Below are 18542 nucleotides of genomic sequence, written 5' to 3'. Positions count from 1 at the left end.
GAATCAATATTTGCTTCTCCATTGTATTGCCCTTTGCACTTTGGAACTTGGAATTTGTCCAACCACTTAGATATACAAACGACGCTTGTCGTAGGATACCATTGTTTCTTATCAGAAAATACATAGGGAATAAATGATTAATTCAAACGCTTGATTGATCTTTTAATATAATCATCTGATAGTATAGAAAGGTTATCCATCAATGATCAACTCCAGCTGTGCAAATCATTACAGAGACAAGAGGAATACTACACCTCTGTGTGTCCAGTCTGAGCTCCACCCATCTTGCTACTTTTACTCTGTCATCTGATACACAAGGAAATAAAAGGGAGGGACGTGATTGCATGGAGAAAGGCGTGTGGGTGTGTTTGTTTCGGTGCGGGTGTATGTGTGTTTGTTTGTGTGTGTGTGTGTGTGTGTGTGTGTGGTGTGGAGTTAGCTGAAACTATGAGAGATGCAGCTGAGACATTCACATAGTTGAGGTGTGGCTTGTTCGAGGCTCCAGGAAGGAACTAACTCAGGTTAGCCAGAGGCAGACAGAGTAGAACAGAACAGAACAGCGGAGCGGCTGAGGCAAGTTCGTCTGAAGGAGAAAGTGAGCGAGAGTGCGGTATGGCAGACACAGGACTCAAACCAGAATCAAAACCAGACCAGAAACTCTGCTGCACTGTGTGTTCTGGTGCTCTCAATGGTGACAAGTCCTCTACCTGTGGACACTCAGTCTGTGCCTCCTGCCTGGGCAAGAAAAGTGAGGGCTGCCCCCAGTGTTTACAATGCTCTGGCAAGCCTATACCGGCACCTGTGGAACAGAACGGAACAATGAATGAAATAGTGGCTGAGTCTCCACTGGTGATCAAAACCGAAGAAAAAAAGAAAAAGGACATACAAACTGAAATTTCAAAGACAGCAGAGGAGGCAAAGATACAGGAAGACCAGAAGGAATCAGAGGACCCTAAGAAATCAGAGGAGGCAACGATACAGGAAGACCTGAAGGAATCAGAGGACCCTAAGAAATCAGAGGAGGCAACGATACAGGAAGACCTGAAAGATTCAGAGGAAGAAGAGAAAAATAAAGAGAGTGATCCTCCACAGGCTGCAGAGGAAGTGAAAGAGGATGTGGGGGTTGGGGAGGGAGATACATTAAGGGAAGAGAAAGCAAAAGGAGAGGTGAAATTAGAGCCGTTGGGGCCCGATGATGTTGTGTGTGACTCGTGTATGGAGATGAGCCCGTGCCGGGCCCTCAAGTCCTGCCTCACCTGCCTTGTGTCCTACTGCGAGGCCCACCTTAGGCCTCACCTGGAGAACCCCAAGTTCCAGAACCACAGGTTGGTGGAGCCGCTGAGGGACATCGAGAGACGGACCTGTGAGACCCACAAGTGGCCCCTGGACCTTTTCTGCTGTGCCGACGCTGTGTGTGTCTGTCAGGACTGTGTGACAGAGGACCACAGGGGACACAACACTGTGCCTGTGGTGGAGGCACGCAGAACCATCGAGGTATTGCACTTTCTCTCTTCAGCATGCATACTTTCCTTCTTTCTCTTACGTTTCTTTCTCTCTCCTTCTCTCTCCCTCTCTCTCTTTCTCTCAGTTTGTCTGTCTCTCTTTCTCTCCCATTCTCCCTGTTTCTCCGTCTCTCCCTCTCTCTCCCTTTCCCTCAGTTTCTCCGTCTCTCCCTCTCTCTATTCTGTCTCCCTTCCTCTGTTTCTCTCTCTCTCCCATTCTCTCTTTCTTTCTCTCTCTCCCTCGCTCTCTCTCCCTTTCTCTGTTTCTCTGTCTCTCCCTTTCTCTCCCTCTCTGTCTTTCTCTCTCCCTCTCTCTCCCTCTCTCTCAACCACTCTGACGTTCTTTGATACACATGCGCAAACAAACATTTGCATAGATTTGATATCTAAAGGAAACACCTTGTGCATAGGGCCAAACCATTCTGAAATTACAGAACACCGTATCAGTTGTGTGGTGTTGTTATCTATGAAAATTGGCCACCTCATGTTTGTAAGTAAAGAGTCACCTATGTTTCTATACGTGGCGGGAGTGGAATAAAAACAGGATGTTTTCTTCACAAACTCATCCAGAGCACTCAAGCCGCTGTGGAAGTGATCAGTCTGAAACATCCCACTATATTGTATTAGTCCATACATTTTCCAAATTCTATAGCCTACATTGATTTTAAGTAAGTATCTTCAACTATTCGTTACACTTTACAATTTGTCCTTGGCTTACTAAGTAGATTTCATCTTTCCAAAGTCTTAATATCAAAGGCAGCTGCTCTTTATTAGACGTATTAATATACTTGTACCATGCACACATTTGACAACAGGTACAACAGTGTACAAAACATTATGAACACCTGCTCTTTCCATGACATAGACTGACCAGCTGAATCCAGGTGAAATCTATGACCCCTTATTGATGTCACTTGTTAAATCCACTTCAGTCAGTGTAGATGAAGGGGAAGGAGACAGGTTAAACATGGGCCAGCATCCTTGTGTAATGCTTTCGACACCTTGTAGAGTCCATGCCCTGACGAAGTGAGTCTGTTCTGAGGGTAAAATGGGGTGCATCTCAATATTAGGAAGGTGTTCTTAATGTTTTGTACACTCAGTGTATATAGTAGTGTCTGACTGGTGGTAGGCAGGGCTGGCCCTTGCCTTTTACGGGGCCCTAAGTGAGATTTGGTGGGGGGCCCACCCACCTCGCGGACAAAACGTTTTATTGGCCCCCCTCTACAACAGTGGAAATAAACATTTACGTTTTTAAAGTTAATTTCCTGCTAATCTACATATTTTATCATTGGGAGTAGAGAAGTTTAGCAGTTTAATTTAAAAAATATGCAATTCTACTCATTTTGCCGTGGGACAGAGAGAAGAAGTTGCGGTTTTACAGCGAATTTCCTGCAATTCTACACATTTTTCCCTGACTTATGCCACGTTAATGATATCTGACTGAGAGTGACTGACAAAATCAAATGGGGGCCCCGTGGAGGTCAGGGCCCCTGGGCACATGCCCTGCGTGACTGGTCGGTATTCTGCCATGATTACTACAGATTTAGATAGCTGGCTAGACTAACTAGACTAATTTACCAATCTAAAAATTGTTAGCTGACATGACTCATGGGGCGGCAGGTAGCCTAGTGGTTAGAGCGTTGGACTAGTAACCAAAAGGTTGCAAGATCGAATCCCTGAGCTGACAAGGTACAAGTCTGTCATTCTGCCCCTGAACAAGGCAGTTAACCCACTGTTCCTAGGCTGTCATTGTAAATAAGAATTTGTTCTTAACTGACTTGCCTAGTTAAATAGGCTATGAAAGTGAACTGTGTTTGCTGGTTATCAGGGGTGTATTCATTCCTCCAATTCTGTTGAAAAACGTTTCTTAAACAGAAAGGGGATAACATACCTGAATTCAAAATCTTTCAGACACTTTCACTATCCTGCTATATGAAATTGTATTAAATAAATGCATGTTAAAGATAGCGTTGCAGGTCTGTGGAGATCTTCACCATTGCTGTAATAATCTGTGCAGAATCTCAAACGGCATTGATCATCATGTACTTTTAATGTAATCTCAACTGAAATCCAGGCCATTTCGTTCTGCTATTAGATTAAGCACATTAATCTAAACCAAAAATCAGACATTGTTTTCCCATGGTTGTGCTTTTAGATGGTTGAAAGCATAGTGATAACACATTGGAAATTCAACTAACTTTAAGCAGTTTTTTTTGGAGTGATTGAATATAGGTGGTAATCTCATTGTTCAACATCTCAACAAAATAATACCCAATTATCCACATTGAAATGACGTGGTGTGACCCTCAGGTTCAGTCATTCATTCCAACAGAGATCCAGGTTTTAGCTCACACCTGTTATTTGCAAATGAACCCTTTGTTGCGAAACTTAAAATAATGACATTCTAAATCAAGGAATGTTTGAAAAATCCCATATGGCGTTGACAATAGTCATGCAACAACTCAATTACTATTAGCTGAATCCTTGGTAATTCACATGTGCAATGTAAATAGAATAATCTCATAATGCGGAACTAAACTCAACGTATGACTGAGGAGGGAAGGCTCCTCTTTATCTACAGTTCTTCTTGTGTGTTCACAAGCAAATACCTCTTTTGAGGAATTGCATAACTCACAATGGAATGGTGAAGGCGTTCTTTGATCTGATCTGACTGACACATTGTTGAACAGGAGGCAGAGCTTGTCTGTGTTGATCCAGGATAGTCTACAACGATTCAGTATATGCCATTTATCCTGACTTATCCAAACCTCTTTGTTACTGTTTAATGCTGGCTCAGGGAACATCCAAACAAGATCATTCTGTTGACATTCAGTTTGACACATGATTTGGGACTCAGTTTCCCTTCAAGGGTTCTCGGCTGTTGTCTCACTAAGCATAACACCATTTACATTAACAAGACACAATATGTGAATAGTTGTAAGTAATGTTTTGTGAGATATTTGTCTCTGTGCCAAATCATGAGTATAGGATAATAAGGATAACTAACATTCATGCCTCATCTACAAATTGTTTAAGCCCAAACAGGTCGAACGACTTTGTTGTTCCACTGTTCTGTAGAACACGATATTTGTTTTTTTCAGAGCAATGAGAGCGTGCTCAGACCAGAACAGGAATCTACTGAGGGGAAAGGAGAGGGTAGGACACAAGAGCAGTTGTTGAGTGAGTAACCTGCTCCCAGATCTGTTTGTGTTGTTTTGCTAACTCTGTCATTGATAATGACCATAGAGAGTTGGCAAGACAGCACAATCAGATCTGGGAGCAGGCTAGCTCTTAAATGGCTGAGGAATATGAAAATGCTACATTAACAGTCACACACTAGGCTGTCTGGGAGGTTTTCAAAGTGTTGCGTTTCAATAAAGGGGCGCTCATTTTGAGCACTCTCACAGCTACACCAGCACAGGTTTCTAGAATGATGAGAAAATAGTTTATGGAAATATGTATATTGACAAAGACGCACTCATCTGAAACTTGTGTTCATCAAATCTTAAAGCGATCCGATACACAGGCCTCTGTGGGTGGTGTAGAGACCTCACAATACTTCTCATTGTTGATAAATGTTTGTAAATGTAAGTGAGCTCCAATTCTTTCAAGCTGCCAGTACAGTTTGAAGGTGGCATTGTGAAATAAGTCCTTTTCAACTGTCAAAGCAACAATGCGTAACTGTCAAAACTATGCTCGCACAAACTAATAGGTTCCCCAGTAAACATATTGTGCTGCAGCAAGCCATACTCGCTAGCTAGCTAGCTAGTTAGTTGTCAAGCTAACACAAAACGACAAGTTTCTATTTCTTGATCCAACCAAAAAAACAGAACAAATGAGTTATATACACACATTGATTTGTTGCTACCAGATCCACTACACAAAATCATCTGAAAACTTTTATTTCCCGTTTATTATCTGATTGCTCTGATGGCGTTGCCTACATTTGGCTAGCATAGCAAATAACCCCAGAGCTAGCATGATAAGGTAGAGAAAGATCAGCTTAGCCAGCTCGACCTTGTTAGCCAGCTAGATAGATGCACTTCTCTCACAACAGCCAACAATATACAGTAATTAAACAAAATCTATAGCTAGTGTACGAGTCCAATGTTTGACGGCCACATTGTTTACATCAAACGTTAGCTAGCAGCATCAATTACCCCACTATCAACCCCTCTCTCCCCTCTCACCAATCTGTCCTCCTCCAAACTCTTTGTCTGCTTCTTCCAAAACATTTTACCCAGGTGTATTGCCCACTTAGTTTCAATTAGGAAACATAGTGTAGTTTTAATGAACCACTAGCTTGTGCTAGGCGTGTTTTATTGACCTCACGTTACGAGACCTAGCTAGTGGTTTCTTTACATGTAGTGAAGCTAGACTAAAATACAAATGCTTGTGATGACACCTTGTGGTGATAATGTTGAACTGCATACAATTACGCCAGGATAATACATAACACGAAGAAAACAAATTGCTACTTTATTTCAAGCATCATACATTTTGAAATTAAACCAAATGAACCTATGATAGTGATATTTGCTAATAATGTCTCTCTCCTGTGCACTCGTGGGAATTGGCCTATATGGATACGACTACATTGAAATGTTTCTTATAGAAGAAATATGGACCGCATATGCATAACCATGGTAACAATTAAAAGGAAACAGCTTGGGAAAAGTATTAGACTAAAGGTGAGGACACAACAGTTCACCTGAAAACAAGACTGAATCCAAACATTACACTATTGATTTTATGTGCATTTTACTTTTACTGTACTTCTCGACCACATTTGTTGATAACGAAATCTGAAAATACTCTAGATACATTCAGTAACATTCAAAGAATATTCTTGGAAAATGTGGGGTAGGTAGGTACAACTTAAAACAAAACAAAAATGACAAGGGTTTGAGTAAGAAGTCAAACTTGTCTGCAAGTCTTCAACTATAAGGTGTTTTTTTGAGCTCTCCTAACTGTACCGCTGAGGAACTAGAACAAGCACACTTGTAGCTGTTAAGTTTGGAACACAGCCGGCATTCCCACCATCACAAAATTACTGTTGTTGTTTACGTAATCCATTGTAAATCGCAATCTGTGTCAGGTTGGCATCATTTGAAAACGTGTTCTACTGCCAACATGACTAGCTAAATTATACAATATGATCTTACAGGTTTAGGCTTCACAAGGCAATTCAGAGAAGCAGACCGAAATTTTGGTGTGCATAGAATGGAGTCATGAGTACATTCAGATGTGGGGTCCACAGCAAATGTTCTTCACAATACTACAAACACAGACTCATTCTGTTCAGGACAACCCAGGGTATAACGCCATGTCATCATGTAACTGTACATCAAAACACAGAGATCATAAACGTTGACTCTGTATATTACGTGAGTTTAACGATAAGGAAATGTGAAGTGCACAAGTGCACATTTGGACTCACAGATATTTTTGCTTACTTGTATGACATCAACGCAGTATGTATTATAATCCTTAGAGTCTCATCTTTCAAAATACATTGAGCCCTCTTAATTTACAGCATTTCCCTCACTCAGAGAACAAAACATTTGCAAAAGAGGTCTAATGTCCATTGCTCGTGTTTCTTGCTCGTGTTTCTTGGCCAAAAGTAAGTCTCTTCTTCTTATTGGTGTCCTTTAGTAGTGGTTTCTTTGCAGCAATTTGACCATGAAGGCCTGATTCATGCAGTCTCCTCTGAACAGTTGATTTTGAGATGCCTGTTACTTGAACTCTGTGAAGCATTTATTTTGGCTGTAATCTGAGGTGTAGTTAAATCTAATGAATTTATCTTCTGCAGCAGAGGTAACTCTGGGTCTTCCTTTCCTGTGGCTGCCCTCATGAGAGCCAGTTTCATCATAGCGCTTAATATTTTTTTTGCATTTGCACTTTAAAAGTTCTTGACATTTTCCGCATTGACTGACCTTCATGTCTTAAAGTAATGATGGACTGTCATTTCTCTTTTCTTATTTGTGCTGTTCTTGTCATAATATGAACTTGGTCTTTTACCAAATAGGGCTATCTTTTGTATACCACCCCTACCTTGTCACAACACAACTGATTGGCTATAATGCATTAAGAAGGAAAGAAATTCCACAAATGAACTCTTAACAAGGCTCACCTGTTAATTGAAATGCATTCCAGGTGACTACCTCATGAATCTGGTTGAGAGAATTCCAAGAGTGTGCAAAGCTGTCATCAAGGCAAAGGCTGGCTACTTTGAAGAATCTCAAATCTAAAATATATTGTCTTATTTGTTTAACACTTTTTTGGTTACTACATGATTCCGTATGTGTTATTTCATAGTTTTGATGTCTTCACTATTATTCTACAATGTAGAAAATAGTAAAAATAAAGAAAAACCCTTGAATGAGTAGATGTGTCCAAACTTTTGACTGGTACTGTAATTCAAAGAATCAACACTTTATTTCATATCATACAAAGAATGCCTATGTAAATGGTTAGTGGGTTTACACATCCATCTTACATCAAAACAAGAGATGATTGAATAGTGAAATGAATAGTGTCTAATACAAATGATCATCAGAATGTCAGGACTGGAACAGAAACCTGCACGTCCAGTAGCTAGATCTCTAAGAGCAAGGTTGGCCATGCGTGTTCTAGGTTTATGCATTGTTACTTTTAGCAGTATCATTGTAGTCCTACAACCAATTCTAACAGTAAACCAATAGCATATATAACCCATTGGGAGATATACTCTTCAGTCTCTCCGGAACTTGTGACTTTCCTTGGGAACTTAATCCGCAGACAGTTTCACAGTTATCTGTATCTGAGGTTAGGAAACATAGAAATTAGACCAGGACTTGTTTCATTATTTTCAGATAGGAATAGGAATTCTAACATGAGTACCAGTTGCAACTCAAGAGTCACTCGAACCTAAGAAATTCAGGCCCTACCTATACTGGAAACACAATTAATCAAACTGTAGTGAATCAGATTCCTTCCCTGAAAACCACAATAGAATAACATAGAAATCAGATCATATCAGACAATAGAGAAACGGGCAGGAAAATACTCTGTTCCTGTGACTCAGCTGCATTGTAAACGTTTAGATAAATTGGTCAATTAAATGAGTTGAACAGAATTGTTCAAATAAGGCATAGCTTCAGCATGACAACCACTTGGCTATAATGTGTGCGTTCATTGAATTTTCCTCTCCTTCTCTTCCTCTCCTTCTTCCTGTCGTCCTTCCTGTCCTTTTTTTTCCTGACAGAGGGAACTACTAGATAAGCAAGCAGAGATGGTGAAGACAGTGACAGCAGCAGAGAATGCCATCAACAAACTTCAAGTCAACACTGTCTCTATTGAGGTACGGTAGGCTGCAGTGCCCTTCTTGTTACACGTTTAAAGGATGATGTCAAAGACTGATGGATCTGTGACTGTTAAACAAAGTGCTGTGTAGCATTCGCTTTAGCCGAGTGTTTCTAGATTCCAGAATTCCTACACAATGAGTGACAGAACAGAGGCATGTCACAACGTTTTACAAGAAGTAAATAAAAGTCCCAAGAAAAGAGCAAGAGATACCTCTAATCTATAAGTAGTCCCCAGGTATCGGAACCGCCCACCCCAACCTGACAGGTTTACCCAGGTGTGGTAAAAGGAATGAATTTGTATAGGGTTTGGCTCCACCGTCATGTCATGTAGCATTCCTTGTCCCCTAGGGATTGATTGTGTAAGCAGACATTCAATACCTGAAGCATAGACACCTTTATGGGAAAATTGCAGACTGTGGAGAAACACACACCACACACACACACACACACATGCCAGCACACCCACACCACACACACGTATGCATGGTGGTATTATAAATGTTGTATTGTAGATATGTAGTGGTGTAATGATGTTATATGTAGTGGTGTAATGATGCTATATGTAGTGTGTGTAATGATGTTATATGTAGTGTTGTAATGTAGATATGTAGTGGTGTAATGATGTTATATGTAGTGGTGTAATGATGTTATATGTAGTGGTGTAATGTAGATATGTAGTGGTGTAATGATGTTATATGTAGTGTTGTAATGTAGATATGTAGTGGTGTAATGATGTTATATGTAGTGGTGTAATGATAGTTATATGTAGTGGTGTAATGATAGTTATATGTAGTGGTGTAATGATGTTATATGTAGTGTTGTACTGTAGATATGTAGTGGTGTAATGATGTTATATGTAGTGTTGTAATGTAGATATGTAGTGGTGTAATGATGTTATATGTAGTGGTGTAATGATAGTTATATGTAGTGGTGTAATGATAGCTATATGTAGTTGTGTAATGATGTTATATGTAGTGGTGTAATGATAGTTATATGTAGTGGTGTAATGATGTTATATGTAGTGGTGTAATGATGTTATATGTAGTGGTGTAATGATGTTATATGTAGTGGTGTACTGTAGATATGTAGTGGTGTAATGATGTTATATGTAGTGGTGTAATGATAGTTATATGTAGTGGTGTAATGATGTTATATGTAGTGGTGTAATGATGTTATATGTAGTGGTGTAATGATAGTTATATGTAGTGGTGTAATGATGTTATATGTAGTGTTGTAATGATGTTATATGTAGTGTTGTAATGATGTTATATGTAGTGGTGTAATGATGTTATATGTAGTGGTGTAATGATGTTATATGTAGTGGTGTAATGATGTTATATGTAGTGGTGTAATGATGTTATATGTAGTGTTGTAATGATGTTATATGTAGTGGTGTAATGATGTTATATGTAGTGGTGTAATGTAGATATGTAGTGGTGTAATGATGTTATATGTAGTGTTGTAATGATGTTATATGTAGTTGTGTAATGATGTTATATGTAGTGTTGTAATGATGTTATATGTAGTGGTGTAATGTAGATATGTAGTGGTGTAATGATGTTATATGTAGTGTTGTAATGATGTTATATGTAGTGGTGTAATGATGTTATATGTAGTGTTGTAATGTAGATATGTAGTGTTGTAATGATGTTATATGTAGTGTTGTCATGTAGATATGTAGTGTTGTAATGATGTTATATGTAGTGGTGTAATGTAGATATGTAGTGTTGTAATGATGTTATATGTAGTGGTGTAATGATGTTATATGTAGTGGTGTAATGATGTTATATGTAGTGGTGTAATGATGTTATATGTAGTGTTGTAATGTAGATATGTAGTGTTGTACTGTAGATATGTAGTGTTGTAATGATGTTATATGTAGTGTTGTAATGTAGATATGTAGTGGTGTAATGATGTTATATGTAGTTGTGTAATGATGTTATATGTAGTGGTGTAATGATGTTATATGTAGTGGTGTAATGTAGATATGTAGTGAGGTAATAATGTTATATGTAGTGGTGTAATGATGTTATATGTAGTGGTGTAATGATGTTATATGTAGTGTTGTAATGTAGATATGTAGTGGTGTAATGATGTTATATGTAGTGTTGTATTGTAGATATGTAGTGTTGTAATAAAGGTATATGTAGTGTTGTACTGTAGATATGTAGTGGTGTAATAAAGGTATATGTAGTGTTGTATTGTAGATATGTAGTGGTGTAATGATGGTATATGTAGTGGTGTAATGATGTTATATGTAGTGGTGTATTGTAGATATGTAGTGTTGTAATAATGTTATATGTAGTGTTGTATTTTAGCCTTACTTAGTTTGGACCCCAGGAAAATATAATCACAAGAACAAATAAAAGCCACTTCAATCAGACCACAGTCTGTCCGTCTGTCCGTCCGTCCGCCCGCCCGTCCGTCCGTCCATCACCTCAGCCCCTATATCTAAATATACTGTACCTAGTGTGTACACAATTATAAAACGGACCTGATAACACCTCTTCCATCTCACCATGCAGAATTCAGTGACAGAGGTCCGTGAGGTCATTGAGAACCAGTTTACGGTGCTCCAGGCTGCGGTGGAGCGGGCCAAGAGAGAGGTAATCCTATTTATTGATGAAGTGATGTGCCTAGCTGTTTTATGCACTGTCCCTATATTTATGCAGATCTATTCTTTTTACCTGCTTTAAAAAAATACATATTGTATGACATCACATTTGATGTATGTTTTATGTACTGTTTGTTTCTGTAAAACCTGCATATAAACCAAAGATTTTGTAATAAACTTTAAACCTGAACCTAAAGGTGACGGAGATCCTGGAGGGAGAGGAGAAGCAGGCTCTGAGACAGGCCGAGGGGATCAAGGTACACCTGGAGCAGAGGTGCACTGAGCTGAAAAAGACACAGGCGCAGGTGGAGAAGCTCTCCAAGAACAAGAATGACGTGGACTTCTTACAGGTAAGGTCTTACTTGGTCTGGTGGTTTATGATGGATTGAGACTGAGATAGAGGTGGTGCCAAGTCAGTAGTTCTAGTCACTGACCTAAGGTGATTATCATGGTGGTAGGTAATGCACATACAGTAGCCTAATTTACAGGTGCAAAATCTATTTGGTGGTTAACCATGGACTCTGATACAGTGGTGCCACTGCCAAGTGACTCATTAGGGTTATTCACTGACCTAAGGTGGTTCTCATCAACATTAACACAAACCACAGTGCTGCTATCATTCGTATTCACTTTAATCATGAAACATGACTCAGGTGGACTTCCTACAGGTAAGGTAGTTTTCACTGGTCTGGTGGATTCGGTGTTGGTTGTGTTGTGGTGCCGGACAGTGCCAAGTGACTCTATAGTGTTATTAACAAACCTTAAGTGCGTATGTGCTGCTATCTTACGTATTTACTTTAATCATGAAACACGACTAAAGTAGAAAATAGTGGAGGCTGGTGGGAGGAGCTATAGGGGGATGGGCTCCTTGTAATGGTTGGAATGGAACAGAAAACAAACGCATCAAACATATGGAAACCACGTTTGACTCCATTCCTTTAATTCCTTTCCAGACATTACAAAGAGCCCCTATAGAGCCTCACAACTGCCTCCACTGGTAGAAACTAACCTAATGTTTTACCCAAGCCATGTTTCATCATTAGTATTCACTCAGGTTCCCATTAACGTAAGTAAGTAAGCCTTGTCCAGTGGCCAATAAGGGCAGGTACCTATATCCTGTTCCTGTAGCATGAGACAGCTTGATGTACAATTACATCCCCTGGACAGGACGCCATTAGCTATACTTCATCAGTAATTTCCAACGGTGTACAAAATAGTGAACCGAGGTGTGTTGTGTGTTTTACAGGAGTACTCCGAGTGGAAGAAGGACTGCTCTGACATCACCCTACCTGGGGTCTACATCGGCCTCATGGACCGGCTCAACTCCTTCAGCAGACAGATTGTTACTTCCACAGAGGAGCTGTGTGAACTGCTGCTGTCCAAGTACACTGAGACACTCAAAGAGACCTGCAAAAATGGTGAGTGCAGTCAACATCTGGATGGCAGAGGCAAACTGCCATAGTGGCTGGCGGCAAGCCTCTGCAAGTCTCTGCTCCCCCATTAGTGGCAAAAAGACAACGGCCCGAGCTTGCAGTTGCGGTTCAGGCACACAAAGAAATCCCTCAGGCTGGTCACAGACAAACACAGAAAGTAGAGGAAGTGATGGTGTGTTAGGAGGAAGAACGACACTTCAGGTTTGTGCCCCAGATGCAAAGAGAATCTATGGACTCCCTACCTGGGTGTGTTTAAACTTGTCTACACACCTGAGGTATCTTTCAGGCAGTGTGGCATAGGTGTAGAGCCCTTGTTACAACTGGTAGACTGGAGTAGAGTAGACTGGTAGACTGCTAGACTGGAGTAGACTGGTAGACTGGAGTAGACTGGAGTAGACTGGAGTAGACTGGTAGACTGGAGTTGACTGGTAGACTGGTAGACTGGAGTTGACTGGTAGACTGGTAGACTGGAGTAGACTGGTAGACTGCTGTAGACTGGAGTAGACTGGTAGACTGGAGTAGACTGGTAGACTGCTGTAGACTGGTAGACTGGTAGACTGGAGTTGACTGGTAGACTGGTAGACTGGAGTAGACTGGAGTAGACTGGTAGACTGCTGTAGACTGGTAGACTGGAGTAGACTGGAGTAGACTGGTAGACTGGAGTAGACTGGAGTAGACTGGTAGACTGCTGTAGACTGGTAGACTGGAGTAGACTGGTGTAGACTGCAGTAGACTGGTGTACACTGGAGTAGACTGGTTAACTGGAGTAGACTGCAGTAGACTGGAGTAGACTGGAGTAGACTGCAGTAGACTGGTGTAGACTGGAGTAGACTGGTTAACTGGAGTAGACTGGTGTCAGAGAGATAAAACTAGTTAAAAGCCTCTAACCTAAGGCTGTCTGTCACTAGAGGGGAAACCCAGCTGTGTGTTGTGTGAGTCAGCATGTTTGATTGTCATGGAGACATAGTATAACAATGACAGTATAGCGATGTGTTCTTTGTTGCTAACTCTGTCTTTACTAATGATTCACCTTCAGTAATGAACAAAGCAAGAGTGGTCATGTATGCTGATGACTGTACAATGTATAGCGCAGCATCACAATGTAATGAGCTAACAGATGTACTGAGCAGTGAACTAAGAATGGTGTCTGAGTGGGTTGATATGAACTAATTGGTGTTGAACATTTCTAAAACTAAATGTATTGTATTTGGTTCTAGATATATGCTTGCTGATGATCCCCAATTGAATTTGTCCGATGAATAGAACACATGTAGAGCAAGTGAAAAAAACTACTAGGCATCATGTGGAACGCAGCTTCATCATGGTCAGAACACATAGATAATATTGTTTTTAAGATGGGTAAGGGAATTGCTGTTACAAGAAAATGTTCAGTGTATGTAACATCTAACACTGAATCAGGTGATTCAATCCCTGGTCCTATCACACTTAGAGTACTGTCCAGTTATATGGTCAATCCCTGGTCCTATCACACTTAGAGTACTGTCCAGTTATATGGTCAATCCCTGGTCCTATCACACTTAGAGTACTGTCCAGTTATATGGTCAATCCCTGGTCCTATCACACTTAGAGTACTGTCCAGTTATATGGTCAATCCCTGGTCCTATCACACTTAGAGTACTGTCCAGTTATATGGTCAATCCCTGGTCCTATCACACTTAGAGTACTGTCCAGTTATATGGTCAATCCCTGGTCCTATCACACTTAGAGTACTGTCCAGTTATATGGTCAATCCCTGGTCCTATCACACTTAGAGTACTGTCCAGTTATATTGTCATCTGCAGCAAAAAAAGCTCCAAATGGCTCAAAACAGGGCTGCCAGATTAGCTCTTCATTGCTCTATCCGTATGAATATTATCCAAATGTATCAGAATCTCTCATGGCTTCACGTTGAAAACAAATTTCTTTAGTAATGTTATTGTCACGCCCTGACCATAAAGAGCCCTTTTATTTCTCTATTTTGGTTAGGTCAGGGTGTGATTTGGGTGGGCATTCTAGATTTTGTATTTCTATGTTCTATATGTTTTCTATTTCTTTGTGTTTGGCCGAGTATGGTTCCTAATCAGAGGCAGCTGTCTATCGTTGTCTCTGATTGGGAATCATACTTAGGCAGCCCTTTTTCCCACCTTCAGTTGTGGGATCTTGTTTTTGTACAGCTCAGTAAAGCCTGCAGAACGTGATGTTCGGTTTCCTTTGTTTGTTGTTTTGATTTAGTGTTCTGAGTTATAATAAATTAGGAATCATGAGCACTTACCACGCTGCACCTTGGTCTCCTCATTACGACGATCGTCACAGTTATATATATTTTTTTTAAACACAGTATTTGTCAGGCCAGTTAGTACATAGTAGCAACACGCATAACCACCGAACCAGACAGGTCATTTCAGGGCATCCAAGACAACCCAAGCCAAGGACAAATCGCCTTAAACATATAGTTTTATATAGAGCCATAGCTGAATGGAACTCTTTATCAATCCATATTTCTCAGGTAAGAAGTAAATCCACCTTCAAGAAAAAAATGAAAGAACATCTAATGTGATAGACCATATGGCTGGACAGGAAATAGAACATCTAATGCGATAGACCATTTGACTGGACAGGAAATAGAAAGAACATCTAATGCGATAGACCATATGAATGGACAGGAAATAGAAAGAACATCTAATGTGATAGACCATATGGCTGGACAGGAAATAGAACATCTAATGCGATAGACCATATGACTGGACAGGAAATAGAAAGAACATCTAATGCGATAGACCATATGGCTGGACAGGAAATAGAAAGAACATCTAATGCGATAGACCATATGACTGGACAGGAAATAGAACATCTAATGTGATAGACCATATGGCTGGACAGGAAATAGAAAGAACATCTAATGCGATAGACCATATGACTGGACAGGAAATAGAACATCTAATGCGATAGACCATATGGCTGGACAGGAAATAGAAAGAACATCTAATGCGATAGACCATATGACTGGACAGGACATAGAAAGAACATCTAATGCGATAGACCATATGACTGGACAGGAAATAGAAACAACATCTAATGTGATAGACCATATGACTGGACAGGAAATAGAAAGAACATCTAATGTGATAGACCATATGACTGGACAGGACATAGAAAGAACATCTAATGTGATAGACCATATGACTGGACAGGAAATAGAAAGAACATCTAATGCTAAAGACCATATGAATGGACAGGAAATAGAAAGAACATCTAATGCGATAGACCATATGACTGGACAGGACATAGAAAGAACATCTAATGCGATAGACCATATGACTGGACAGGAAATAGAAAGAACATCTAATGCTAAAGACCATATGACTGGACAGGAAATAGAAAGCATCAACTGAATGTTAAATGTGTTTCCTTCAGGTATTTTAACTGTCTGTATTATCTACTTGTTAAATGTTTGTAAAGTCTTAATTTGTAATTGTTTGTAATGTCTTATTAATTGGGTTGGACCCCAGGAAGATTAGCTAAAGTTACGGCGTTGGCTAATGGGGATCCTAATAAAATTCACTAAATTCACAAACGTGTCCATGCAAAAACAAATGGCTACATTCAAATGGAAACTTCATGCTTGTGAGTTAAAAAGTGAAGTAGGCCAATGTGATTAGTTCTGACCATAAAACATGTTATATTTCTCTCTCTCTACTCTTCAGACATGATGGGGATAAAAACCACAGTCCATGAAATAATCGCAGCCAAACAGAACAGGGATGTTCCAGAACCAAAGACGCGGGATGACTTTCTAAAGTGTAAGTCTCTTCTATCATATTGAGGTCATCCATACACAAACAAAACAAGGCTTCAAATCACTTGAATGATATTACAGTAGTCCTTCAAGGTTATCATAATATTACAGTAATACTTCAAGTAGTTATCATAATATTCTGTAGAAATATCCAAATCTTTGTATGACGTAATCGTAGTTTTGAATCTGTAAAGTTGGCCTTACCTAAGTTGTTGATTCTGTTTAACTTTTATAATTTCTGTTATGTTATTCTATCTCACGCTGTGCAGATGCCAATCCGGTGAGTTTTGATGCAGACACGGCCCATAAGTTCCTGCGTCTGACTGAGGAAAACAGGAAGGTGACCAACACCACACCCTGGCAACACCCGTACCCCGACGTCCCTGAACGTTTTGAGAACTGGCGCCAGGTACTGGCCACAGAGAGCTTCTACGTCGGCCGACACTACTTCGAGGTGGACGTGAGCGGTGAGGGCACGCATGTTGGACTCACCTACAAGAGCATCGACCGCAAGGGTCCTGAAAGTAACAGTTGCATCGCCGGCAATGACTTTTCATGGTGCCTCCAATGGAACGGACGTAGCTTCTCTGCCTGGCACGGTGATGTGGAGACGCCTCTAAGCGTGGACAAGTTCACACGTATTGGGGTCTATGTGGACTATAGCCGTGGATTACTGGCTTTCTATGGGGTGGATGACGTCGTCGGCATGACCCTCATCCACAAATACAAGGCTGAGTTTCTGGAGCCCCTTTACCCAGCCTTCTGGCTGTCGAAGAAGGAGAACGTGGTAGTGCTTGTTGAACCTGGAGAGCCACTGCCACTGAAAAGCTCCTCTCCCCCTAAAATACCCCTAAACACTGATGTTGCACCCCGAAGCCGTTTCACAGTAACTCTTGTTGTTGAACAATGATCAATTTGTCGGTAGTCAAGCCTGAAAAGATTCAGAATGCAGGAAGCGATGGAAAAAGAAACCTAAAACCTCATCAGGTGACAGGAAACCTCACTAGATCTGTATATTATGTTCTAAATGAAAGTTGAATATTTATAATATATTTCCAGAGAGTATATTGGTTGTTCTTATTCTTGTTGTGTTGCATGAATAATCTTGGTATAATGTCAGTGGTTAGGTTACATCTAATGTGATGGGTCACTTTCTATTCATATTTTTTGTTTAAATCTGATGCAAAATAGTTTTGATACTGTGACTATTTGAATGGTGGATTTCTTTGGGAATGTTGGGACTGCTGTTACTGTTTACTACAAACTGTGACTTTGGAATGTACTGTATTTGAGAGATACCACAGTAAATTAAATTAAATTGTATTTGTCAACTGGTTGGTATTTGTCACATGCTCTGCAGACTAACAGTGACATGCTTACTTACAGGTCATTTTCCAACAGTGGAGAGTTAAACAAATACATACAACATTTAAATAGTGACACAAGGACTAAATACACAGTGAATAATGAACAACAATAATGAGTAAAAATAACATGGCTATATTCAGGGTGTACCAGTACCGAGTTGATGTTCAGGGGAAGGAGGTAATTGAGGCAGTTATGTATAGTGCCTTAGGAAAGTATTCAGACCCTCTGACTTTTTGCACATTTTGTTATGCTACAGCCTTATTAAAAAATATATATATCTCATCAAACTACACACAACACCCCATAATGACAAAGTGAAAACAAGTTTTTAGAAATGCTAGCAAATGTATTCAAAATAAAAAACATAAATACCTTATTTACATAAGTATTCATACCCTTTGCTATGAGATGCTTTGCTATGGGAGAAATTGAGCTCAGGTGCATCCTGTTTCCATTGATCATCCTTGAGATATTTCTACAACT

At 40.1% G+C, this 18542-nt stretch overlaps 1 protein-coding gene across 1 annotated transcript; it reads left to right on the top strand.

Moving 5' to 3' along the window:
• The first annotated feature begins 341 nt into the window (after positions 1-341).
• LOC106589889 (tripartite motif-containing protein 16) lies at positions 342-18022 on the top strand. The gene is made up of 7 exons (XM_014180302.3): positions 342-1494; positions 8749-8844; positions 11374-11454; positions 11660-11812; positions 12709-12880; positions 16600-16695; positions 16961-18022. Exons 1-7 carry the CDS (start codon positions 613-615, stop codon positions 17599-17601), a joined length of 2121 nt encoding a protein of 706 aa, XP_014035777.2. The 5' UTR covers positions 342-612; the 3' UTR covers positions 17602-18022.
• The last annotated feature ends 520 nt before the right edge of the window (positions 18023-18542 follow it).

The sequence above is a fragment of the Salmo salar genome, chromosome 28, assembly GCF_965601325.2.
Source record: "Salmo salar chromosome 28, fSalSal1, whole genome shotgun sequence".
In the NCBI taxonomy this organism is placed as follows: domain Eukaryota; kingdom Metazoa; phylum Chordata; class Actinopteri; order Salmoniformes; family Salmonidae; genus Salmo; species Salmo salar.
This window is presented reverse-complemented; position numbering and strand designations above follow the sequence as displayed.